The sequence below is a fragment of the Neovison vison genome, chromosome 2, assembly GCF_020171115.1.
Source record: "Neovison vison isolate M4711 chromosome 2, ASM_NN_V1, whole genome shotgun sequence".
NCBI classification, from domain to species: domain Eukaryota; kingdom Metazoa; phylum Chordata; class Mammalia; order Carnivora; family Mustelidae; genus Neogale; species Neogale vison.
In genome coordinates this window covers 234033250-234060628 of record NC_058092.1, presented here as the reverse complement: position 1 = coordinate 234060628, position 27379 = coordinate 234033250, and the positions used below count along the sequence as shown (strand labels likewise).

The following is a 27379-nucleotide window of genomic DNA, read 5'->3' as shown; positions in this document are numbered from 1 at the left end:
GCCTGAAAAGAACCCGCAGCCTCATTTGGTGGAAGCGAAAACCCAACAAATATTCAAGCCATTGTCATAGGAGAAATTTGATTTTGTGTTTTTTCACCCTTCAGTGCCTTGGCTGACATTTCCCCTAACAATGTTATCATGTGCCGTACAGTAAGACAGTGCAGTCAATAAGCTGTCTCGAGAGCTCAGATAAAATGCAGAGTTCTTATCATACACAGGATAGCTCCAGACGTCCCACAGCAGCCAACTGTGTGCATACCAATGATGGCGTCTGTCCCCAGCAATCTGGGGCGTCTGTCCCTAGCTCTCTGGGGTCCCAGCTCTCTGGGGCCACCACGGCCAGGTCCAGCTGGCCCTTCGGGGTCCACTCCCGTGTAACCCTGGCAGGCTGGACTTTCAAGCCTCACCTCGTCTTTGTGAAGTTGCTGGAAGCGCCCGATGAGGGAAGGCGCTTTCTCTCCAACTCGGACTCTGAAACAGCCAATTCCAATCAATCCGCCCTCACCTAAAATGAGTTCTTCCTGCATGAATTACCCACACTCACTGCCCAGCTTGATCTCGTTCCCGCAATGGATAAAGCAAATGGCTCAGTCCAGAGGGAGTGGGTTATTGACTAAGTGCTTAATTAGGCGCACGGCCCTGATGTGGTCATTCTCTTAGAGGCAGGACGACTGGACCGTGGCACGGCGGAGCCATGAATCTGGTTCACTCTCATTTGCCCGAGCCACAGTTGAATCAATGGGGCAGCAATCTAAATTAAACATTAAGACAACCACAGTGCAGTATGTTTATGTAACTGTGCAAAGAAACAGCATGTGTCTGAGGGTCCTCCGGGAAAGAACATCATTCACTTGCCTCCTTCCACGTCAAGCACTCTGTAGGTCTGTATGGCACCGTCTAGAAAGGGTTGGGCCACCCAAAGAAAAACCTGGGTAAATGTAAACTCTTTAAGCCTCCTGTTTGGCTTCTGAATCTTTCAGAATCTCGCAGGATAGTGGTCATTGTCCAGGGATTAGGCTGCAGTGTTTATCCGCAGGTGTGAGATCAAATGTGCCCACAGGGCTTTCCGAACCCATGGCTCAGATGGGTCTCACGTGCGTCTGACTCTCTACGGTGGCACGTGTCAAATTTTTACGTGCACACGAATCACCTAGGAGTCTTGTGAAAGTGCATATTCTGATTCAGTAGTCTGGGCAGGGACCTGAGAATCTGCATTTCTCATCAACTCCAACATGAGGCCCGGGGCCTGGAGAGGAGTAGGGGAAAAAGAGATGACTGGTGTTTTGGTGACAAGATAGGTTGGAAGCCAGAGAGGGAGCAGAAGGATACGAGGAATAAGCTGTCCTCCTTCAGGTGAAGGGGTTTGTTGACGATGGCTCCAATGCCGAATCCTGTCCAGTTCCTCCATCAGGGTGTCATTTACTGAGCGAATGAACAGGTGACACGTGTGTGGGAGGCGACACGGCAAGGCTTCATGCCGTATGGATTTCCTGTTGGCCTTTGCAAGGCAACCCCTAGGGGCGGAAATGTCCCAGAATGTGAAGAAAGAGCAGGAGCAAGGAAGGACAGATTGGTGGCCATCCACACCATTAACTGAGTTGATGAACCTCGGGTCCCCGCCAAGCTGGGGAAAGGAGGGCCTAAGGCCAGAACCTAGCTCAAGTCTGTCTTTTATGACTTTTCTCTTCTTATTATCTTTGTAACAAGGCTTTTTTATTAGCTCGCAATTTCCTGCCAAGTTGATGAAATCTCCATTATGTTTTATAGTACAGAAGAAAAGGATAAAGGGGATTTTGTAAAGGCCCACAGATCTCTTCTCCGTTTAGGGACCCTGCCTGCGCTGCTTCCCGCGCCGGCTGGGGCCGAGATGAACTTTCCGTCGCGTTCCGAGACACTGCTCATTTTCTCTTCAGCTGAAAAATAGATATTTATTTTGCCGTTTCGCTCCACGATTCTGGAGGCTGGCATTTTCCATTTTAGTGCTCTCCGTTTTGAAGCACACTTGTAATTCCTGCTGTCTCTTATTCCGTGTTTTCGGACGGCTCTCCCATTCAAAGTGCGGGAGGACGGGAGCAGCTGTCTTTCCAGGGGCGGGAAGCGAAGCGCCTCGTCTCGGCGTCCACCTCGGCGAACACGCAGACGCACGCGTGGAGACAGACAGAACAGTCCCAACGAGGGGAGAGACGGGCTCCGAACTGCAGGTTTCCGCTCGTCTCTTTCAGCATTTGGAGGAAGAGTAAGCGCCGCGCATCCAGGGCGTTTCGGGCACGTCTCATGTCTAAGGTGCTCTTCTTAAAAAAGCCAAAGTCCTCAAGAGGCTTTTTAGGCTATTGCTGCCTGTTCCGTGGATCTCTGCCTCCTGGAGACGTTGGCTGTCTGGTCAAGGTCATGGAAGGCAGGTGCCTGTGTGCCGCTCTGGACTGCCCGGACGCCCCGAGTGGTCTGCCTTCTGCTCCTCCCTCCAACCTCTGCTCCAACTGGTGTTGTCCCATGGGCATCTAGGCCACATTGGCTTCCCTTCCTTTTCCAGAGCAAGCCAAGCTGCGCCCACCAGCAGGGCACCAGGATGTCTGTCTGCCTGTCCCTCACCGCCCTCTTCCCTGGCCCGTTGCCCTTGTTTCTCTCTCCACATCTTTCTCCCAGCCCTTCCAATGTGAATCCTTTCACATTCATTCAGGTCCCTCTGTTACACAGTTCAGGGGCACCCCGTGCCTCTCTGAGTCACAACCGATTGTTTGTGTGGCAATGTCTCTGTCTAGAGGAGGGTCGGCTGCATGAGGACAGTGGCAGACTGGCGGACGGTGGGGTTCGTCACCGTCTCCAGCACAATTGCCAGATGGTGGCCCTTCTCTGAGTGACCAAGTCTCCAAAGTATCCATTACCCAAAAGCTTCTCTGGAAACCATTTGAAAGGTTTATGGCAATTCATGATTCATGTCTCGGCAAGATAATAAAATGGTTCGGTCCTTACAATGACAATGTCCCCTGTAACTTGAATTTGGGGTATCAGGCCCGTTAGCAGAGTCAAGGTTTTTTTTTTTTTTTTTTTTTTAGAGTCAAGGGTTTTTGTAAACGTTACAGTGAGTTCGCATTTGCCTTTCAATTTCATAAACTTCCCAGTTGGTGAAGTTCTCCTTTTTGTCTTTCAGAGAGTCTTAGCCGTCTGGATCCACTGAATTGTTTTCTTGAGCAGAAGGGAGAGAGAAGCAGTTAATTTTCCAGAGAGACTGCAGCATAGGGTTGCAACCCAAAATGTGCTTCCATTACAGATGCAAGAGTGCTTTTCCAGACGGTGTGCAAACGTGTTGTGCGTCCATTAAAATTTCCATCAGTACCATACAAATCATGAATCGTAATAAAAAGTATAGTCAAGTCACCTTGATCTGGTTGCTATCTGCAGAAAGAACCCAGATACTTTACCTTCATGGGGCGAAATGAAAATATGTTTTGTAATGTCTGGCAGACGCCTGAGAATTTCTCAGTGTGCAACATTTTACACGCAGACGGAAGTGAAGTTGCGCAGGGTTTGTGGATGTCGATGCAAAGACGAAACATTCATCTGGCAGAGTGACACCGGAAGGACGCCCCTATGGGCAGGTCTCAGCGTTTGTGGGGGCATCCCAGGTGGACGTGAATGCACACATGCGTGAGAGCATGTCTGCAGAGCGCCCCTAGTCCCACCCCTTTCTCTCCCTCAAGAGATTTCTCTCCCATCATTAATTTAACAAGGAATGGTCTATTGCACTGGAAATGCACTCAAGAGAGACTCATCTACCTTCCGCAAACTCCTTAACACTTCAGATGTGCAAAATCTAAAAATCAAAGTACCCAACAACTGTTAAGTCAAAAAAAAAAAACTTGAGCGGGGGCGCCTAGGTGGCTCAGTGGGTTAAGCCTCATGCCTTGGTCATGATCTCAGGGTCCTGGGATGGAGCCCCGCATCGGGATCTCTGCTCATCAGGGAGTCTTCCCCCCACCCACTGCCCCCCCCCCGTCTGCCTCTCTGCCTACTTGTGATCTCTGTCAAATAAAATCTTTAAAAAAAATTGAGCAAAAACAATGTGTTGCAAATGTAGATAGTTTACTGAAAATAGTTCTCAGTTCACCAATAATTGGGGGTACTTATCCTTAGACAAACGGATAAATTTGCCATTTCCTATATGTCAGTGGTTGCCTTGGTGCTATTCAGAAACAGGACTGGCATACAGTGGATGTCCGGTAAATCTTTGTTGACTGATGGAATAAATACCGTCGCACGCTCACTAGTGTCTGTGCGGAGGGTGTCTAGCATGCTCTTGGCCCCTGTGTTCTGGGCAGGGGCCCAGCACAGGCAGAGCTCAGGGCAGGAGGGAGCGTGGACAGCTGCTGACCTTGGCCCCAGTGACTCGGGTGCCTGTGCGCTCTGGGACCTGTGTGCGAACTGCAGAGGGTCACAAAGCTCAGGCCAGTAACTCCAAACTCTACAGATAATAATAGCACCACCAAGCAGCAGCCCTGCCCCAATCTCTGACTGAGAAATCCTAGCTGAAGAGAAGTGGGATTTTATTTTTCCTGTCAGGGTGTTCTTTATTCAGTTTTGACTTCCTTGGACAAATTTGTTAGAATTTTGAGCAATCATTCAAAGGGAAAAAATGGAAACACACCTTAACTGGCAATCATAGTCCTTGTTTGACAGAGCGGATGACTGAAGACAGAGGAGATGCAAAGTGTATTTAGAAATGAGATTCCCGTTCTAAAACATTTTCTGCTCCGTTGGCGGAGACAGAGTGACGCCCGTGGAACGCCGTGTTGGAAATGGCCCTGGTTCTAACGTTTAAACTCCAAGTCTGGCTTCTCCCATCCTTCTTGCTTTCCTTTCAGTTCCCGGGTGCGGGAGCAGCACATTCTGCGCGAGTGTCCCCCTTTCCCCATCACACGTGCGGTGCTGCCTGCTTCGCTTCTGCTGCCCAGGGCCACCAGCAGCCCATGACCTCAGCCCTTTGGCCTTGACCTCCAGAGGTCACCGGAGAGGGGCATTTGGCCAAGAGGTAGGAATTTCGATGGGCCTTGTTTTATGCCAATTAAAGAAAGGGAGTTAAAGCAATCCTCCTCGGAGTCTCTGCGAGGTAATCCGGCGGAGTCATGGACGAGCAGCCGAAAGAGCACATGCTGGCGTTGAACTCGGCCTCAGGACATTTGGGGTCTAGGTCGGGCTCTGCCACGTATTAGCTGTGTGACTGCAGGGAGTCCCTCCACTTGTCTGAGACTCCGTCTCCTCCTCTGTCGGTGGAGGTCATGGCTCAGGTCTGTGTGGGCCCCCGTCTGTGTCCCCACAGGAAGCAGATGGCCCACTCCAAGACAGAACACAGTCTCATGAAGGATCTCCTTCTAGAGACGTGGGCAGGGTTCAGGGGATGACAAGGACCCGTGAGAGCCAAGAGCCTTGCCTGCTCCAAGGCCAAAGGGGTGGGGAGAGGTCGCTGCTGACAGCAAGAGCGGGGGCTATGGGAGAGGCGCCGCCAGACTGACCGGAGTGGTAGGTGTCCATCCAGCAACACAGCTCCTTCCTAAGTGTGGCCTGGAAGGGAGGGAGCCTGAGATCAATCCTTTGACCCATGGGGTGTCCGGTGTTAGGATAAAAATCACAGTAGAAGTATTTATACCATGGAAATTGACAAACACCCCTACAAATCAGACGGTTCCCCAGAGAGCTGGTTGTTAACCAGTGACCAGCACCCTGCGCCCTGCTCTCCTGCCTTCCCAGTTCCCACTGGTTCTTCCTACTGGGTGAGTCCAACCACAGCCAGAGGGTGGGGACAGGTGATGTACTCTTTGCAGGCCAGTGACCAGGGCATAGAATGGGGGGGCAGATGGGTAGGAATGACTCGGCGCATGGAAGGCGTACAGAAGGAAACCACCGGCCCACATGCAACAGTCATATGCGGCAATGACTAGCGGATAGGAAAATACTTAGTCAAAACTGACGGGCTTTTCACATAGGTCCCTCCCTATTTTTGCAAAGTATTTTCCAGTTTACAAAGTGCTTTCATGGCGTCGACTGCCTTTGTCCCTGTCGTGTTGAGGAGTAGTCGGCACACGCCTCCTGCTTGACCTTGCTGGAAGTCAGGGCCGTCCAGATGACAGATCAGAGCATTTCACACCCATCCGGGTGGCAGAGGCCTTGCTTGTCCTAGGAGCTTGTTCTGTCTTTTCCTGGTGATGGAGCGCCAGCTGGAAGAAGACCCCACCAGGACAAAGCCTAGGTGGCAGCCTCTCTTCAGTTGAGGCGTGACCATGGGACGGAGATGCGGCTCCTGGGAGGGAGCGTTTCACAGCAGCAGGTGGAACGCTTCCCTGGAAAGAAGCTGCCGAGCCAGCAAGGAGAGCATACCATGAACCCAGGGTCTGGACTGGTCCAGTCCCATACTCTGGGACAAGCCCTTTGTCCACCCTGCCGCCTGGAGCCCAGACACCACCTCCGGGCTGCAAAGAGGCCAGCCAGCGGACTGGGGAGAAGCAGAGGGAGCCTCACCTCCGGGACGGTCAGCAGGTAGCAGAAACCCAGGGGGCCTGCCTGTCCCTGCGTGGCAGGGTTGTCGGTCTGGAGCTGGCACAGTGGATCCCCGGCACAGGATGCTGCTGCCCTCCATCTTTCTCTCCTCCACCCCTATTGCAGGACTCTGGCCTTGTGGCTGCCAGAGAACGGTGCCACCCCAGGCCTCACATCCAGGAGCGCACCTCTCTAGGCCACCAGCGCTGGCGGGGGGAGAGGTCCCGTGTCACCGACATGGCAAGTCTTGTGCGAATGCCCAGTTTGGTGATTAGGGGATGAGAAGGTGCTGGACAGATTCTCCTCTAGATGTTTACTTTTCTCAATTCATGGAATAGCCAAGAAAGCCATAAAGACAGAGCATCTCAAAAAGGAGAAAGAGGGCAAGAGGAGCAGAAATCACATGGCCGAGTAGGAAACAGGCAGGTCTGGGTATCTGGGCTCGGAGAGAAAGGCCAGCTCTCAGGGGCAGCCTGTGCATTCCGGGGAGGCGAGCTGGCCCTGGGGAAGGCTCGTGAGCTTCCCCAAAGGACGGCTCTGGAGCCAACTCCGTTGGCTGCGTGGCCCTTGTTTCCTCATCTGTAAATGCCAAAGGTTCTTGTGCGGCGTAAATAAGACAAAAACACAGGACAGCATTCAGTTCGGTCTGGCACCCAGTGTTTCACGATTGCTCACAACGGTTGCTTCCTTGTGGCCTCAGTGGTGTGTCCTAAGGTGAGCCAGCAGCAGGGACCCTTGGGATGGAGATCTGAGCCGGGACAGGGAGGGAGCCCTGGGGCCTGGGTGTCACAATCCCCCCGAGGAGAAGGTCATCTCCTGCCTGGGTTCAGTTCACTTCTCTGGCAACTAAGAAGTTGGGACAGATAGTTACTCAATGTCACCAGTTCAAGGATTCAGAGGGGACAAAAGTCTGCTGTTATCTCCAGGCTGTCTTGTCCCCACTGGCCTGACCTATTAAAGGGGTTCCGAAGCGGGGACCCGGTGACTCTCTGCCTTCCACCTTGGGGAACAGCAGGTGTAAGGACCCTGGCAGGAACCCTCTGAGGGCTTAGAAGCCCCACCGTCCTCCCCCATTATGATGGGAGCTCTGATTCTATGGCAACGGTGGGTCCCCTGGACCCTCCCCTCCTGGTAGAGGCTGAAGGTCAGGAGCAAGGAGGGGGAGTGTCTTCCAGATGACAGAGTTTCTGAGGCAGTGAAGAGGTCAGGGAGATGACCTCAGGCACTTTCACTTCCTGCAGAAAATGGCCAAAGGGAGACGCTTCAACCCAGCTTTAGATAAGGATGGAAGATGGGTAAGAAAGATGGTGGCTTTCCTGGCTTTTCTCAGGCCACGTGGGTGTGGTCAAGGTCACAGACCTGAGTCTAGACCCTGCTGCTGCTACTTCACGTGGCATCACTTGAGGAATCACTTCCCTAACCTCAGTCCCTTCACCTGTGAAATAGACCCTCAGAGTGTCCTTGGAAGGATTGCATGAAACAACTCTTGTGTGTAAAACACTCAGCGCTCTCCTGAGTGTCCACGAAGCCATCAGTGTTGTGTGTTCTTTTTCTTTTTCATTTTTTTTTTTTTTTAGACTATCTATCTTGCAGCATACCATGTAATCTACTGTATCTTATCCCCTCCGAGAATGTAAGCTCCAGGGGTCCTGGGATCTTTGACTTTTTACCTACTGATTGCATTAGAGTTGTAATACGTGGAAAAGTTAACACTCTTTGTTTAAAAAGAAAAGGAAAAATAGAAAACACCTCAGAACATTTCAATCTAAAGGCTTTAAAAAACTGACTTTCTGGGGTTCTCAGGTGGCTCATTTGGTTAGGTGTCTGACTCTTGGTTTCTGCTCAGGTCATGGTCTCAGGGTGATGAGATCAAGGTCCCAGTCAGACTTTCCGCTCAGTGCAGGGTCTGCTGGAGATTGTCTCTCTCCTTCTCCCTCAGTCCCTCCCTCTGCTTGTGCACTCTTTCTTTCTCCCTCCCTCTCAAAAGAAATAAAATCTTAAAGAAAAAAATACAGACAAAAACTAACTTTACCCACCTGGATGTGATCTTGACTAAACAGCTTACTCTTAAATCAGTTTGTCTGTCTGTTAAATGGGAGCATAGTGTACCAAGGTTATAGGGCTATTGCGCAGATCACGAGACCATTCAATAGAGAGCTTAGTATGGTGCACACAAAAAGAGTAACCACTCGATACTTGTTAACTATTCTGTATATTAATATTATACATATACACCTATTTTTTTTCTTGTATACCCTGCTTCATTCCTCAAAGATTTATAGTAACGTATAGAAGATATTCACAATAAAGCAGGAAATCATAAAAAAATAAAAATTCAGAATCAGTTTGGATACATTTAAGAATAAAAGGCCGAGACTGGGAAGATATGTAATATACACCAGCCATAGGACTTACATGACTGCAATTTATAAAATATCATCAGATTTGGCTCTGAGGTTCCTGGCAGCCAAAGTAAAATGAGAAATAGGATGAACTACGTAACAGGAGTCAGTCTTGAAGAGAAAAATGCAAGTTTCTCAGACTAAGTAACTTCCTCTCTATCACCTACAATATCAGCGACAATCGTGTTTGAGCAGGAATCATAAAAAGCTGACTACAGTGAACCAAATAAGGGTTTGTATTTCTCAAGCAACAAGAAATTCAGAAGGAGGCAGTTCGGGGCTGGGACAGATGCTCTTGGAGGTTATCCGGTCCTTTTCAGCCTTCTTTCATGTCATCCTTTGTGTGGGACTGTTCAACTCAAGGGGGTAAAGGAGGGGGAAGTCAATGGACGAAAAGACGGAAGGCACCTGTTGGCTAATTCTGTCACTTTTCATGGGGGGAAAACAAAGCTATCCCAGAGCCCTGCCCTACAGATTTCTCTTTGATCTCACTGGGTCACATGGTCAATTTTATTGCTGGGGAGTTTGGGGAGATATTGTGATCCCAGGACTGTGCCCGGAGCCAGGGCTTGGGGGCAAAGGCATTGCCGCCCAAAGCCTGATTTAAGTGTTTGAGGTGGGTCCCTTCTGTTGCCAGCAGCTCAGAGCATAAAAAGAATAGTGCTGATCATGAAGTTTCCCAAACTAACTTGCAGGCCAGTTGGGAAAATTCAAGAAATCGTTGGCTTTGAGTCAGCAGCAGCCCACTGGGGAGGACAATAATTGCCACATTAAAGGTGACAGTCATTTTGCAGTTGACCTTGCTGGTTGTAATCTGGCTGTTGCCGGGCAGGAAAAGCTTTTTTCATACACTTTTCCCTTCCTGTTTAATATTGCATTCATTGTGTGAGTGAACGCAGCAAAAATTTCACTGCCAACTAGTTAAAAAGCTATATTTCATGGTTACAATATCCACCAGAAGGGTTTATTTCACAGTTATCATGTTATCACCATTAAATATATATTTTAAAAGAGTGAAATTAAAATGCTAGAGACTTTTTCTTCCCCTAGTGATTTAGTCCTTAGACGTCCAGCATACAAATGAACTCAAGTCGGCTGTCATTTAGCTGGGGAAAGGGATCATTCCTGATGCTAGAATGACTCCCACCCCGGCCTGATTTTCTGTAGCCGCCCAGACAGGAGTGTTGACATAGCCAGACCAGAGAAAGGGAGCAAGGAAAGGTTATGGGTCTGGAGGCGCTTTGTAGTTTTTATTTACTTTGGAAAAAAAATTGTTTTAGAACATTACAAAATAGAACTAATGAGTCAGAAACATATAGGTTGGCTTGGGAAAATGTCTAGGGTACCTTGTTAAGTGGGAAAGCAAAAAACCGCAGCACAGTACGCATCTTATGGTCCAACTTTTTAAACCAATCGAAGCCCATCTGCAGGGGTCGGAGTTTGTGGACATGCGCCCTCAGCCGTGGATACTGTCATGCCGGGCGACCAAAGGAGGGGGAGAAAAGAATCAAAAGTTACTCTTCCATAAATCGGCACACATGATCTTTAGAAACCACATGTATGATATGACCCTATGTATGCAAAATTATCTCTGTCTCTACACACATCCATACAGACACAGACACGGTGTTCATGCCCACGGGGATGTATGAGAAAGACTTCCTTATGTTTCTATGTTGGAATCTTTTTAAACCATGAATATGTATTACAACTGTAATCAGAAACAGATATAATTATTTTTGTTGTGGAAAAGAGTAATGTAACGCTGCACTTGGTTAAGAAACATTTAAATAGTAGAGCCCGATGGTGAAAAGAAAGCCTTCCTCCTTCCTGGTTCCCTCCTCCCTCCCTCCTTGTGCAGGTCCCCCAGAGAGCCTGGGCGCTGGTTAGGATGCTGGTTGGGGCGCTGGTTGGGGCTCCGGGTGGGTGCTGGCCTGGCACTGGTGTGTAGTTTTTCACTGCCCTGATCCTCATTCCTGTAGTCATTCAAAAATGTGTACTGGGAGTTTTTTCATCTGGATGTGTTCTGTAACTCAGGTATTGTCTTGTGTGCATGGATTCTTTATTTACAGAAATGGTGTTGGGTTATAGGTCTCCTTCTGGTTTTCTTTTTTCCACTCAGGACTGCGTTTAAGAGATGGCTCAGTGGCTGTGTGTCACCTAGCCCCTTACATCTCATTGCTGTGAGCAGAGCCCACCAAGGGCACCACGTGTAGGGTGTAACGTCTCCACCTTTTTCCAGAAACAGTAACATATTGAACACACTCCGTGCAGGAAGTGAGCGGAAGCCACCTGCATACACAGTTAGACTGTGACATGAGAAGGAATGAGGGACAATGGCAGTGTTGGCTAAATTCCTTGTAATCCAGCAGAAAGGAGGGAGCAAGGGCCTGAAGTGTGGCGGGGGGTTTGGGGAGGGGCCAGGGAGGCGAGGGCTGTGAGCAAAGCTAGAATCTGCTAGCAGGTATAGGGTACTCTCTGGTACATGCATTTTCCCTTTTAATCTCAGCTACCCTATCAAAGAAGTATTATTATTCCCATTTTACAGATAAAAAGATGGGGGCTTAGAAAATTCAGTATCTCACATCAGGCTCACCTTACAGGAGAGAAAGCCAGGATTGGACTCAGGATCTTTGATCTATAGTGTGTGACCCAACCACCAAATTATACTTCTTCCCCAACCAGAACCTCTTCTGTTTTCTGACACTAGGGCTGCCTTGGCAGAAAGCAGCCGCCTCCTCGAGGTCACCCCTCTTTCTAGAGCAACCCACACTTGGTGACTGATCCATGAGCAGGCAGGAAGGCCCAGGCCCCTCACCCCGGCTCAGGACAGTTCTGAGAGGTCATTCCATGCCCAGAGCTCTCTGTTGGGTGGGCGGAGACCCTTCTGGGGAATTCCTCCCACTGCCCAGACCTGTTTCCTTGCCCTGTGTTCATGGAGAGAAACCAGCAGCCTCCCCAAATCATCTTTATTATTAAGCTTTGTATCCTATCCCCTATTTTCCCCTCATGGACTTTTCCCACCCCCTCCATTCTACCTTCTCAGTGGAGACTCGACTGGGTTCTAGCACCACCTCCCCCTGCAGGAGGCCGGCTGAACCCTTAGTCCCCATTTGGGGGGGTGCCTCCTCGGGGCCCATGCTGTCGCTCACAGGCCACACGTCCCTTACCAGGGCGGAAGCATTTCCAGGCTCGGGTGCAGTGGGGGTGGCCCGGGTAACTGGAAACAGCTGGCAGGGATGACCTGGGGCCATTACAGTGTTTTTTGTCTTGGAAAGAATACTTGAAAATTACAAAAATTATGCCATTTCCATTGCACACCAGAAGCACCCAAATGGCATTTTAATCACATCACGGAGGAAGCCCCGATACTTCGCTTTGAGACACAGTGTGTCTGGTTTTAATCACGGCGTGCGCTGGTTTTCCAGTTCCCTCAGATTGGACTAACACAGAAGACACCAGAATCCAGCACAAGCGCTATGCTAAAGGAGCCCCACCACCCACGGTTGTCTCGGCAAGTGGAGGGGAAGCTACCACCAATCTACAAGGTTCGGGAGAAGGTGAGTCCGGAGTGCGGGCCTGGGCCGCCCGTCCCTGTGGCTCTCCACGGGGGCAGCCCCACTGGCATTTCTGGCGCTTCTTCAGAAGGAACTACTCCTTTGTCACCCCCGCTCCCTAAATGCAGGTAGCATCCCACCTTGAAACCTGGTCCCTGTAACACCCCAAATACTCTCTAGACGAACTCCCTCCTGGTCCAGACAATCAGGTTAGTCTCATCTGTGGACAAGGAACACCACCTTTGGTTACAGCTCACAGATCATGAATGAGCCCATTCTGCCTCCCTGGCCAGTTTGTGAGCAACTTCAGGGGCATAGAGTGGGCTAAGGGGAAGCCGGTGTGAACCTCACCCTTAGTTAATTCTCACTGCCTATTTGGGCTGGGGCTCTGGTCTACCAGAATCCTTATTGGTCAGATGAAGGAGTTTGGTCTTGATGGCCTCAAAGGTCCTTACCAGCTTTCAATTCCACAAACCAATATGCTTTTCCTTCTTTGCCTCCAAAGAAGGAGTTTTGAAAGAGGATTCTTTAATACATTATATGTTAATAAAAATAATTAATAAAAAATAAAATAAAATATATGAATATAAAAAAAAGAAAGGATTCTTATGATTTTCTGCAAGGTCACCAATGAAGTTGAGTTGAGTTTTACAGCCTTGAATTGGTGCGCACACCCGTGACCTCACTGCCCTGGGCCATTTGCTCCTTTCCAGTAATGGGTTTCTCTCTTACATAACGTCCCTTTGCTTCTTCTGTCTTCTTTCCATGCTGCTGTGTGTTTGTTCTGAAAGCATGTTGGGGTCCTGATGTGTGTCTTTTCATCCCCTCCCTCAATCTTTTCCAGCAAGCAGTAAATAACAACTTCCCCTTCTCTGTACACGACAATCGGCACAGCCTGCAGAGCTCGGGGTGCTACCTGGACTCAGTGAGTATTGCTCTCCAAGTTACTAGTGCAACTGGGAGTGCCCCTGGGAGGCACAGTGAAGGTCAAGGACTTTCCTCAAAATTTGGAACCAGGTCAAAATTAATGCCTCGTAACATGTTAAAAAAAAAAAGCACGGACCTCTCAAAGTTCTGTTCAACTTTCTGCACCAGAAAGCTTAGTCCTTCTATGTTTGCATTCACTTCCTACTTCAAAACGTGTCTTCTCATAAACTGTCTCGTTCATGAGTCTCTTGTGAAGATCTGTCCTGGGAAGGAGGGGTTGCCTGTGTGTCTCTGGTAGGCAGCCCCATGCCCCACAAGGAGATATCAGAGGAAGGGGAGCTTACATAATACAAAGGACTTCCCAATCACTGGTGCTGTCCTTCCCCAGAAGTGGCGAGTTGCCCTCAGGGGAGAGAATAGAGTCTGAGAGCCCTCATTAGTGGTGGTGAACACAGCACCGTGCTGTGGAAATCAAGTGAGCTGCATACGTAATTGCAAATTTTCTAATATGAAAATATAATTTTCATAGTATATTTTATTTAACTCAGTTACTCCCCAAATTATCAATTCAATGTGTAATTTATATAAACATTATTTCTGAGATAGTTTGCATTCCCTAAACGAAGTCTTTAAAATCCTGATTGGTCCCCCTCCATTTGGAAAACCCACATCTAAAGTGTACATGTGGATGGCAGTTATCAAACTGGACAGGGCAGGGTTAATATATCTGAAGTAGAGGGGTGGACCCGGTGATCTCCGAGAATTCTTACCAAATCTGAATGTCCATGATGATGATGATGTACATAAAACCCACCATTTATTAAAAATGTACCATATGTAAGCATCTCATACTATCTCATTTAATGGTCATGACAACACTGCTGGCTAATTACTCTTATTGTCCCCAGTTTGGAGATGGGGAACCTGATAACAAGGAACCCGAAAACTTGCCCAAAGTTGCTCTTTCTTCTAGGCTGCCATATCTAAGCTCAGCTGAAGTGGTTTAACCTAAAAATTCTGATTTGCCCTTAGCAGAGTGTTGAATACAGATCCAGAATATCCATGCTGCCAGCCTTTCTAAATGGAGGGCTTAATATATGAATATATGAGGGCTTAAAATGGTTTTCTAAACTGTCAAAGTAATGTATGACCTTTACAGCTTTCAAACAGTACAGAATTAAATACAGTTGAAAAAAACTTGCCCTCTTACTTTTCCTCCTCATAATGCCACCTTGACGGCTCACCAATAATGGTTTGGTGGGTAAAATTGGAGAACTTTTGCAATCTACATGCAAACATATATATAAAAGTATGCATCTTGTTGATGTGCTAAACAGGACTGTACCACAAATATTTTGTCAGAGCTATGTTAGTTTCACAGAAAACACTGGAAGCTTTCCAACTTTCTCTACATTTAGGAATAGTTTAGATAAAATGTGAACTTTCAGTTTAATGAAGTTAGATTTAGATAGAATTTGCCCATGAAATTATTTGGATTTAATACTTTTTTTAGAGTAAGTTTTTTTTTTTTTTTACTGTTTTACCCTTTCCATTTCTCTGTTGATTATTAATCTATTCTACTGATTTCTTCTCATGTAGATTTTGCTGGTATGTGTTTACCTAAAATTCATCTATTCCTTTTCAAATTTATTGGTGTAACAACTCCTAAAATACTCATTTTGCTGTTCTTTTTCATCTTTTTTGGTTGTATGCTTCGTTCATATACTTGCAAGTGTTTTTGTTAATAAACTTATTAAAACTATGAATATTCCTCAGGTTATTGCTTTGGCTACATCCCAACGGTTTTACTAATAAAAGTTTCATTGTTATTTGCTTTCAAATAGTCTATGATTTAATTTTTAATTCTAAAAATAATTTAGAAGAATGTTTTGAATTTTCTGCATGGTTAGAATTTTTTGAGATCATCTTTTGTTGCCAATATCTAATTCAATGGGTTAAATTTTTATAGCATATGGATTCTGAATTATAAAGAATATCTTTGTTACCTTATGCCTGATTAATTTTATTGTTTCGTGGGTGTTTAAAAAGAACATATATTTCCCATCTGTTGATTACAAAGTTCTTCATTTTATTAATTAAAGTCTTAATTTTGTTATTCAAATCCTTCATAGCCTTTTCTTTTTTTTTTCTTTTAAGATTATTTATTTATTTATTTGACAGACAGAGATCACAAGTAGGCAGAGAGGCAGGCAGAAAGAGAGGAGGAAGCAGGCTCTCTGCTGAGCAGAGGGCCTGATGTGTGGCTCAATCCCAGGACCCTGGGATCATGACCTGAACCGAAGGCAGAGACTTAACCCACTGAGCCACCCAGGCACCCCTTGCCTTATATAGTTTAATGCCATATCTTTCTACATAAAAATTCATGAGTATTTTATTTTCTTGGTGGCTTTTATTATTTATCAAAATGAACTATCTCTCTTTACATACCTTATTGTTTTTAGCCATGAATTCTAGAGTGCAATATTAGCTTTGCCACTATTGTTTTCTTTTTGGGAATAGTCATTACTTTCATTATGGTTTATTCCTTTGTCCTTATACTTTTTAGTCATTTGGTGTTGCTTTTCTTTTTTTTAAATCATAAATAAAATAGAGCATGGTTTAAAAAAAATCCAAGAGTCACTTTTTCTTTGTGTGAAAATTTCACCCATTCACACTGATATAATTTGTGTTTTGGGTTTTATTTCTGCTATTTCATTTTATGTTTCCTATTTACCATGTTTGCATGTTGTTTCTTGTTTTTTTCCCCTCCCTCTCCTGACTTTGTTAGATTGAATTTATTTGCTCACCCTGACTTCTCTTGTTTACTAGTGGTTACCCTTAAATATAAATGTTTAAGAAATTCATTGACACTATTACTCTATAAATATAAATTTTAATATCATAGGTTTTCCCTCCAGAATAAGGCAAGTTCTTCAGTGTACTGGCCTTCTTCACTTTCCTCTCTAGGTGTTCTTGTGCTGAAGGCCAGGATGTGCTTTCCCAGTCATGAAGGTGCCATTTTCATGGACTCATGTTAAGTGGCACCTCTTGGGGTTAAAAGCAGTCAAGCTGAAATCCTGGGATTTCAATTCCAGATTTGTTTCTCTCTCTATCTCTCTTTCTTTCCTTCTTTCCTTTCTTTCTGTGGATTCTTACTTGAAGTTTCAATATATTTCATAGTCACATTATCAGTAAGTAGTTAGACTTAATTACAGGCTTTACTTGTTCCTTTCTATGTAGCTCTTTCTCTATTCATTTGGTCTCTTTTATCTGGTTTTAATTTTTTTCTGGAGTATCTGCAGGTACATTTTTGGAAAGGTGCTTGGGTAACATCTTCTGTCTGTGCCTCCAGAGTCAGTCTCCCCCTTTCTCTCTCCCCTGGCACCAGGGGCTGAGCTGTGGGGACTACATTTCCTCTCAAGTCCCTTGGACCTGGAGCCTCTGTACTGTTCCAGTGGGGGGCCTCACAGATAGTCCCATTACTAAACTCTCTTCAAATTACCCTAATTGTGTCTACCACCTGCTGCCACTTGGAATGATACCAGTCCTTATGAAAAGACAAACTCACTTTCCTACAGACAGTCCCTAACTTGAAACTTTTTTCTGTTTACCATGGAATTATTGGATACTGCTCCATTGTGAGTCCAGGATGCTCTGTAATGTAAAGTCTGGGTAATCTGTCTTTTCGCCTCGTCTTTTGTCTGAGCATAGTGTTGTCTCCTAATCATGATCAGATCTAAAGCCCAGTTCTGAATACAGAACTGTTCTCAGGTTCATGTGTGAGGTCCTGAGTGTTAATGAGGAAGCCTGTGGACAGATCCCCAAAGGTGTTGCTTCCTTCTCGGGAAAGAATCCAGCTTCTGTGGACTTCTTTTTTTTTTTTTAAGTGAGGTATTAACATTTTAAAAAAAGATTTTATTTATTTATTTGATAGACAGAGATGACAAGTAGGCAGAGAGGAAGGCAGAGAGACAGGCAGAGAGACAGGAGGAAGCAGGCTCTCCACGGAGCAGAGAGCCCGATGCGGGGCTCAATCCCAGGACCCCGGGATCATGACCTGAGCCGAAGGCAGAGGCTTTAACCCACTGAGCCACCCAGGCGCCCCCTTCTGTGGACTTCTTAAAGGGAGAACCGTCTATCCCATTGAATGCTGAGATGCCGCCAGGGGCCGACTCATGGAGGAGCCACCTGGGTGCAGAGAACCTGCCCAGGGTGCCCGGGAGCCCAGGCTGGCTAATAGGCTGTTTCCAGCTGTGGTCTCTCTGGCTCCCCCTTCCCTGTCTCTGGAAGACTAGTCTCTTTGGTGGAAGTGGAAGACTGCAAGAATCGTAAACAAAATGCCTCTAGCGTACTCTGAGTGTTGATGTACAACACTTAGCAAGCAGGTAGAGATATACCTCTTGCATTGGTTGCCATACTGTGCATTAAGGCTAGGATGCCATGTAACTGGTTCCACTGAAGACCCCAGAACTTTGTGACCTTGAATATTTTTCTCCTAATCTTTTTATAATTCTTTCCCAGGGCCTGGGACGGAGGAAGATCTCCCCAGAGAAAAGGCAACATGCTTCAAGAAATTTCAATCTCTGGGCGTGTGACCATGTTCCATCTTGTCTTGACGGTTTTTCAAATAACCAAATATCATATGTCTATCGAGAAGTTGTGGTGCTCCCAATTTTCAGACGCTTCCCAAGACATTATAATGAGATATGGAAGTCTTTTAAAATTTATTCCTCGGAAAAGTTATACAGAGTTTTTGAAAAAGACTCCAAAAGTAAGGTTTGCTATTGACAAAAAGGTTGGTTCTTCACTGGAGCCCTAATCCTTCCAGAAGGTTATGGATGAGTTTTGTAATATTGGTATCGCACTGATCATTTGTTTTCTGGTTCAGCCTACTAGTTGACATAGGATTTGTTTAAATTAGAGATTAGAGATTGTACATGTCTTAACACAGAGGTGAAATATTCTTGCTGTGATAACACAGAGATGAAAGTCTTTATATTGAGAAACCAGAAAAGCTACACATTATGTTACCACTCCCCACTTTAACATATTTCTGTTTTTTTTAGTAAGGTTGAAAAACATTCAAGTTCTTATAAAAATAAAGATATGTGAAGATATATACACTTGCAATGAAAAGTGCTTTAAGCGAAAAATGTATTAAAATGAACTTTAAAATTGCCACGTTACCTTCCGGGGGGAGTTTAAAAAATTCTGTAATTGATATAGGATCACATTTTCCTGCTGAAAGTTCTAACAACACAGAGGTACCAGGAGTTCCCCTTGATTTCATCACATCTTCAATCTTTGTCCTGTCCCCAGAAGTAAGTTAACCTTTTGTTTTTATTCTGTGCGCTTAGAATCATATACATATGTATCACTCCATATTAATTTTGGACATAAACTGTTCCACAGCCCATGGTGTGCAGGAACATCCTTTGATATCTAACAATGTATCCTAGGAGTTCTTACCGTGTCAGCATGAATAGATTGGTTTGGTTTTCAAACAGCTGCACTACATTCCCTAAAACGGATGCACCATGTGTTTAGACATTATCTTCCTAGCGTTTGAATTGCTTCCACTTTTTTGCTGTCTGACCTGGTGCCACAAGAACATTCTGATCAGTCTCTTTGAATGCATGTTTGTATGTTCCTCAGGAGTAAAATCTGAGAAGCTACTCTGTCAGTGCCAGATTGGATGAGATGCACAGCTGAAGTTTTAAGAAATACTCCCAAATTACCTTAGAGTAAAGTGATCAGCCTCCTACCAATGGTATCTGTGCATTTCAGTTTGGCCCTCCTCAAATCATCATTTATTTATTTATTTATTTAGAGAAAGGGAGAGAATGAGGAGCTGGGGATAGGTGGAGGGAGAGAGAGAATCTTAAGCAGGCTCCATGCCCAGCACAGGGCCCAGCGCAGGGCTTGATCTCACAGCCCTGAGATCATGACCTGAGCTGAAGTCAAGAGTCAGATACTTAAAGGACTGAGCCACCTAGGTGCCCCTCAAATTAACTTTTAGATATTTAAGGATATGTAAGGATTAAAACATGTTACTTGTTTTCTTATTTTGCATTTCTCTGGTTATTGGAGGAGTGTCTTCTCCCACTCAATGGTCCTTTGTACTGCACTGCTATAAACTTAGCCGTGTCACCAGCACAGAATACCAACACTTTTTTATCTGTATTCGGATATTTTTCCTAAAGATTAATTTTAGAATAAGCTTGTCAAGTAAATCCACTGGTAATTTGATAGAAATCTCCCCAAACTTAGAAAATATTTTATAGGAGAATTGATATCCTTATGCGACAGTGAATCTCATCATTTATTCAAATCTTGTTTTATGTTCTTTTGTAAAGTGTTAGAGTTTTCCTCACATGGTTCTGGCATGTTTCTTTTCTATGTTCATTCCTGCATATTTTGAACCTCTGTGGCTATTTTGAATTTTTTTTGAAGTTACACTGTTAGGTTGATTTTGACTGATGTGTACAAAAGCTACTGACTTCTGTGTGGGAATCTGGTTTTTGACACCTGGCTAAACTTGTAATAATAAATTTCCAAAAAAATAAAAATAAAGTTCTAATAATTTTTCAGTGGATTCTTTTTGGATTTTCTATGCAGATGATTATATCATTTGCAAAAAGGATCATTTGTCTCATTTTTCCCATTTATACCTCACCCTCATTTTATTGCATCAGATACATTTCGAATACTGGCCCAGGTGGCCCATATCCTTGTTTCTGAAAGTGACAAGGCTGCTCCGAATGTGTTGCTCTCCAGTCTGACTGTTGCCGTAGGTTCTAATGGTAATCTTTATCCAGTTAAGAATGATCTCTTATTCTTTGTTTCTTGTTTTTCTCTAAGTTATTTTGTAAAGTCCATCTAATGTATGCACATAGGAAAAAAAAACTTAAGCAGTGAAAATGGTTTTCCTGGTATCTCTGACTCCAGTCCCCGTTTTTTCTCCCAGCGCCAGCCCTACTGACTGACACTTTGTAATGTACGTCTTTTCCCAGGTAATCTGTAGAGATTCATTCTCTCTCTCTCTCTCTCACACACACACACTTTAACAAACACCAATGGTAGACTCCATTCCACTGTTGCCTTTCCACTGCTCCACTACCAACTACAATTACAAATGTATCTTTGAAGGTTCAAATTTGTTCCTTATCAGTACTTACAAATCTTTTTTGAAAACACAGTTGTCTAGTGGTTCATTACATGGATGTGCCATGGTCCTGGAATCTTCTGATGGCCATTTACGCAGGTTTCTGTCTTTTCCTTCTCTAAACGTCTGTATAGATAAACATTTGCCTCCATCTACAAGCATTTCTATATGGTAAAACTCATGGAAATAAACTAGTTCAACCAAAGAATATGTGGATTTTCAATTTTAGTTTATATTAAATTAAAAAAAATTTAAGGGGTGCCTGGGTGGCTCAGTGGGTTAAGCCTCTGCCTTCAGCTCAAGTCATGATCTTAGGGTCCTGGGATCAAGCCCCTCATTGGGCTCTCTGCTCAGCAGGGAGCCTGCTTCTCTCTCTCTCGCTCTCTGACTGCCTCTCTGCCTACTTGTGATCGCTGTCTGTCAAATTAAAAAAAAAAAAAAGATAAAAAAATTTTAAGATCAAATTTCCTAAAAGGGGCTGTGCTCCAACTTACAGCTTTGCCAACAAGATATGAGATATGAAAGCTATTTCCCCACACTGGTGCATTAACAATTTTTTTTTTATATTTACCAATCTGTTAGCTAAAAAATGGTATTGTATTTCAATTTGCAACTCTTTCATTGTATGTGTTGTTACTGAAAAGCCATTTGTGTTTCTCTTGCTGTGAAATGTTTATCTGTATCTTTCACGAATTTTCCCATTGGTTCATTTGTCTCATTCTTCCATTATTTGCATGATTTCTTGATATATTAAGATATTAAGGCTTTGTATCAAATGTTGGTTAGTCCCTCTTTGTTGTCATATATGTATTTTAAATTAATAGACTATATTTCTTAGAGCAGTTTTAGGTTTATAGGAAAACTGAATGGGAAGTACCCCGTTTCCATCTCCCTCCTTTCCCCTCATTCATCACTCCCCATGGTTCCCCCCATTGTTAACTTCTTACATAGGTGTGCTATACACCATGTTTTTAGTTCTGTGTATATTTTCATGTAAAATGGATGAATCTCCTATTTAATGGCTTCTGGATTTTATGCCTTGCTTAGGACCCCTTTAATTCGAATTATGAAATTAAGATTTGTTGTAGTTCTTATTGTTAATATGTGGGGTGACATTTTAGCCCATGACATTTTGGCAGTTATAGAGATGATCATGTACATTTTCAGTATTAATCTGTGAATGTAGTAAAGTATATTAATGGATTTCCTAATGTTGACCCATACTGACATTCTAAGGGACAAACTTTAGTTGGTTATGATATGATGTATTATTCTTTTGATGTATTATTCTCTTGCCTTAATATGCAAATTGTTAAAGGATCTTAAAATATACTGTATTAAAAGATTCATTTGTTTATTTTAGAGAGAGTGCACAGGGGGAAGGGGCAGAAGGAGAGGGAGAGAGCATCTTATGCAGACTCTGTGCTGGGCACAGAGCCAGACACGGGACTCAGTCTTGCAACCCTGAGATCACCACCTGGGCTGAAACCTAGAGTTCAATGCTTAACAGACTGCACCACCCTCGGTGTCCCTAAAGTCTACTTTTAAAAAAGATAATTATTTATTTATTTGGGAGAGAAAGAGAGTGTGTGTGTGGGAGCAGGTGGAGGAGCAGAGGGGAACGGACAGGTACAGTAGACTTGGGGCTGAGAACAGAGCCCAACGCACAGGCCCTGAATCATGACCGCGAGACCATGACCTGAGCCAAAACCACGTGTTGAGGCTCAACTGATGAAAGCCGCCCAGGCCCTCCTCTAAAATCTGTTTTTACTGTGCTCTGACACTGCATGTGGAAATTGCGAATATCTATAGAATTTGCCATGAAATCTCCCGGGCCGGGTGGTTTTCAGGTACGGATCTTGGAACATCTTCTCAATGTGTTTTATGAAAATTAATCTGTATCTTCTATTTCCTTTTTTCCATTTCTCTAATTTTGGTCACTTTATTTATTTATTTATTTATTTATTTATTCAGTAATCTCTACACTCACTATGGGACTTGAACTCACAACCCAAGATCAAGAGTTGCACGCTCCTCCCATCAAGCCAGCCAGGTGCCCCATCTAATTTTGGTCACTATTGTTTATAGACGAAATCACCTGTTTTGTACTGATTCTTGAATTTGGGATATTTCATTTAGTTATTCTCTTTAATCTTTAACGTTATGTCCTGTTCTTTGACATGTTAAACATTGTTCACATGTCTTTACTCTCTTTACTAAATCTACATTTTTGTTGCCGTTATTTGCTTTTGATCTTACTAATTCATGCTTTCTTGTTCACGTATTCTGTTCTTGGGCTTGTTTTTATTTCTTTATGGCTTCTCAAGGTGAAAATATAACTCATTTATTTGCAGCCTTTCCTGTTTTCTTGAGAATGTAGGTAAGGCTGTTTCTTCCAAAGGCCATTCTGTAGATACACTATGCTTCTGTACATACTGTTTATTTTATTTTTATTTTCCCCCTTTTTTTAAAGTTTTAATTTAAATTTCAGTTAGTGTGCAGTGTTGGGTCAGTGGCTCTGGGAGTGCAGGAGGAACAATAGAAATGACTCCCAGGGCTGCCATCTTCCAGCCTCCCACCCCCCTTTCCTCAACCCTTGATTCTCCCGCCAAAAGGATGTATGCCCAGGTCATGTCTCCATAGGAAACCTGATACCTATGCAGGAAACAGAAGTATTAGGACCCCCCACCCCATAGCCTCCGATCCCCAAATACCCTACCATGGATGTGAACCGATGCCCTGCCTTGGCCCGATAAAAGACCCCCACCAACTCCCTCCCTGTTCAACTCCCCCCCGACTCCGCTTTCCAGAGTCACGGAATCTTGCCCGAGGGTGCCCACCTCCTCCTGGTGCGACTTTCGTGGCTCCCCTTTTCCTAAGCCCTGAAACTTCGCCGGAGAGTGCCTTTAATAAATCTTGCCTTGTGCCTACCTCCCCTGGTGTCATGTTTATCTCATCTGTAAAATCTTATATGCCTTTATCTCGTCTATAAAACCTTATATGCATGTAGTGTAATATTGGTTTCAGGTGTACAATATGTTGATTCAAACTTTCTATACATCACTTGTGTTCATCACAAGTGTCCTCCTTCATCCCCATCCCCTATCTCACCTGTCCCCCTGGTAACCATCAGTATGTTCTCCAGAGTTAAGAGTATGTTTCTTGGGGCACCTGGGTGGCTCAGTCAGTTAAGCGTCTGCCTTCAGCTCAGGTCATGATCTCTGGGTCCTGGAATCGAGCCCCCACAATGGGCTGCCTGCTCAAGGGGGAGCCGCTTCTTCCTCTGCCTGCCGTTCCCCCTGCTTGTGCTCTTTCTGTCTCTCTGTCAAATGAATGAATAAAATCTTTTAAAAAATTTATTTTGAAAGAACTATAGTTTCATAGCAAATTGTGGGGGAAAAAAGTAGTACAGAGAGATTCTGTGTCCCTTTTACCCAGTTTTCCCTAATGATAATATTTGGCATAGTTATGGTACAACAGTGTATTCGTTTTCTGTTGCTTATAGCAAGTTGCCATAAATGTAGTGGCTCAAAACAACATCCGTGTATTAGGTCATGGTTCTGGGCACACTGGCTGGACTCTGCTTAGAGTCTCACAGGCTAAAATGAAGTTTAGTGAAGCCTGGGGTCTTCTTCAAGCCCATGTGGTTGTGCCCCAACTCAGTTCCTCGTGCTTGTAGGACGTAGATGCCTGTTCCCTGTGGGCTGTTAGCCACGGGCCATTGTTAGCTCCTGGAAGTTGCTGCTTGTCATGCTGTTATCACCTTGTCTGGCTTCAAGGTCATCAATGGAGTTGAAATCTCGCTTACCTTTTGGGATCTCGCTCACTAGGAAAACTCTGTTGTTATTGTTTGTTTGTTGTTTTTAATGGGATCACATAATTAGATCAGACCCACCCAGGTGGTGGTGGTGGTGGTTGTTTCAAGATCTTATTTATTTATTTGAGAGAGTCACCACAAGCAGGGGGAGTAGTAGAGGGGGAGGGAGAAGCAGGCTCCCCATGGAGCAGACAGCCCGAACTGGGGCTCCATCTCAGTACCCTGGGATCGTGACATGAGCTGAAGGTAGACGCTTCACCAATGGAGTCACCAAGATGCCCCAGATCCACCCAGTTTAACATCCACATATATTTGTATTTGCTTGTTAACAACAAACCTTTATTTCTCATAGTTCTGGAGGGCTGGGGAGTCCCAACATCATGGCGGGACAGATTTAACATTTGGTGAGGGTTCACGTGGCAGAAGGACAATCTCTGTATCTTAAGGTCAATTGATTTGGGTCCTTAATTGCACCTGGACAAGTCCCTTTTTCTCAATAACATGGCAGAATAATGGGAGTGATATGGAATCAAATTCACAGGTTCTGCTTACACTCAAGGGCAGGGGATTACACAAGAGTGAGTGTCAAGGGCCTCATCCTGGGCTTCAGCCCACCATGAATAGCAAATACAGGAAACTTATGTTAAATCCATAGACTTTATTCAGATTTTACCAGTACGTGCACGTGTGTGTGTGTGTGTGTGTGAGTAGCCTCTTTTGCTAGCTACAAAAAAATAATTATATATAGCTTGTTAACTGGCTGTGCTAGTCTAGCATTAATGCGAAACGCATCCTTGAGAACTGGGTGAGCTATTTCACTTTTTAAATACTAGGGCTTTTTTTTTTTTTTTTTACTTTTTTTTAGAAGTCATAGAAAATTTTCTTTAACTATTTCTTTGATTATTTTCTCTACTCCCTTTCTCCTTTTCCTCTAGAATACTTCTTATATAGCTATGTAAATATCTGGACCTATCTTTCTCAACTCTGAAGTATTCCTTTATATTTTCCATCTGCTTGTCTGTTTGCACCCATTGCTAGGAGAAGCCCTATACTTCACCTTCCGGTTTGCTCCTTGGTTCTTCAGTGGGTCCTTTCTGTTATTCCGCCAAGCTACTGACAACATTTTAACTTCCAGAGTCTCTATTCGGGTCTTATTATTGGAAGGAATGTTTAATTCTGTCCAATAATAATTTTGCTAATTCTAACATCTCATTATTTTTGTCCATTCATTTTGTTTCTCGGGCATTGCTGTATGTATTTCTAGCATGGTGCAAACATTTGGTGATTTTTGGTTTTATGCTCGCGTTGTGAGGATCCTTGCTCACTGATCTGTGAGTGCTGTGGATGTCCTCACACCGTCAGCCTGAGGACGGGTGAGTGGCAGTTTGCACTGCCTGGGACATGGCACCACTTCTGTTTCTGGGGAGGGTTCCCAGCTTGTCTACTGTCATCTTCCGGGGGCACTGCCCCGACCCTGGGCCCAGGTAACTACTCCCTGTCCTCTTGCCTTGGCCCTGACACAGATCCAGTTCACTGCCTGGCACAGAGAATGCGATGGTCCCCATCTCTGGCAGAGAATCTAAAGAATCCGGTCAAGTGTCCTGGGGCCCCACCTCTTCCCAAACCCACTCTCTCCTTGGACTGGTTACCAGATTTGCTGCCCTGATGTGCACACTTGGACCCTGTCTTCTATCTTTTAGAAAATCGGGATAATTTCCATAGATACAAAGTCATCTAAAGGTAATCACATTGGGGGGGAGAAAACCCCAATCTGATGTGATAAATTTCCAGCCAAACATCGTTCTCCCCTCAAGACTTCGTATCCGAGCTCTGCCCTCAGAGGCATTAGACACATAGTCACTGAACCCAAGGCTTTCTCCCCAACCTAAACAGAAGTCTTATAAATAGGAAAAGAAACAATTTTCTTAACATGTAAGCCAATATTATTTAATGCTGCCTCTCTCAGATAGAAGTGTCTTCCACACCTCAGAAACAGGCACTAAAGGTTGTGAGTGAAAGTCCTCAAGGTTCTCTTTAGACCAGTCTCTGTAACTTCCGGTGACGTCCCTCTTCCTCATCCCGTGTTTCTCTGCTCTCTCATTTCAAGGCACATGTGTTCTGTGTGTACTGGTGAAACCATGTAGAAGGCACACTCAGTGCATCTCAATTGTAATTTGTGAGGGGTAATTTTTAAAACCTCAAATGTTGGCTTTTATTTTGCGATACATGATTTCACATCAGGGCAGTCACGTGAGTAACAATTTTTTACCCTGAAGAGCACACGATGTTTGGCCAAAAAAATATTCCCAACCCTTCCTGTTGGTTTCGAGGTCATGGTCATTACTCCCCATCTTGGGGGCCAGGGTTTACCCTGAGCGCCCCTCCAGGACCATTCCCTGTTGAGGACCTTCAGATCTTAGGAGAAAGATCGCAAGGAGACAGAGGAGTCCTAGTAGTTCCTATCGCAGCCTTTACAAATTGTTTTTATATTCCCTGATTTTTAAAAAATGACACACTAAAATGGAGAGACTAGCCGGTGACATTTTATACACATTAAATCAGTCCTCAGCAAGGTTTCTATTTACCTTTCCTTTTTGGAGGGATTCTGTGTGGATGCTCCTTCCTGTCCCCAGTTTCAAAGAGATGCTTTGTTTTGGTTTTGGCTTGTTTTAATCAAATGCTTTATGTCAGATTTGATGATGTCTGAGCTGCTTTCGGGGTCCAGTCCTGCTTCCTGGCGCCACCCCACCTCCCCCATTCAGACATTCCAAGTGCTCGAATGCTTAGAAATCTTTTGGGGCTCTCCCAGGGCACGACTCTCAGGTCCCTGCCCCAACACACAGGGTTATCTGTTCTTTGCAAGTCAGTCTCTGACTCTCTGACTTATAGGAATGAGGGTCTCCCCAGGTGTATTCCCTCCCATTTCCCTGTCTGGTCCCAGCACCCTCTCCCCACCCATCCTGCCCAAACCCTCACTTACCTC

General features: G+C 44.8%; 1 protein-coding gene across 1 annotated transcript; it reads left to right on the top strand.

The window, feature by feature from the left end:
* The first annotated feature begins 7772 nt into the window (after nucleotides 1–7772).
* On the top strand, nucleotides 7773–18202 carry TEX36 (testis expressed 36). The gene is made up of 4 exons (XM_044236701.1): nucleotides 7773–7823; nucleotides 12359–12490; nucleotides 13332–13412; nucleotides 17936–18202. The coding sequence occupies exons 1-4, from the start codon at nucleotides 7773–7775 to the stop codon at nucleotides 18200–18202; spliced, it is 531 nt and encodes a 176-aa protein (XP_044092636.1).
* Nucleotides 18203–27379: the final 9177 nt, after the last annotated feature.

Excerpts from the sequence above, each read along its gene's own strand:
- TEX36 (XM_044236701.1), top strand. The coding sequence starts at position 7,773 with ATGGCCAAAGGGAGACGCTTCAACCCAGCTTTAGATAAGGATGGAAGA. Across the intron at positions 7,824-12,358 it reads TAGATAAGGATGGAAGATGG|TTCCCTCAGATTGGACTAAC; the intron begins GTAAGAAAGATG and ends CTGGTTTTCCAG. Across the intron at positions 13,413-17,935 it reads CGGGGTGCTACCTGGACTCA|GGCCTGGGACGGAGGAAGAT; the intron begins GTGAGTATTGCT and ends ATTCTTTCCCAG.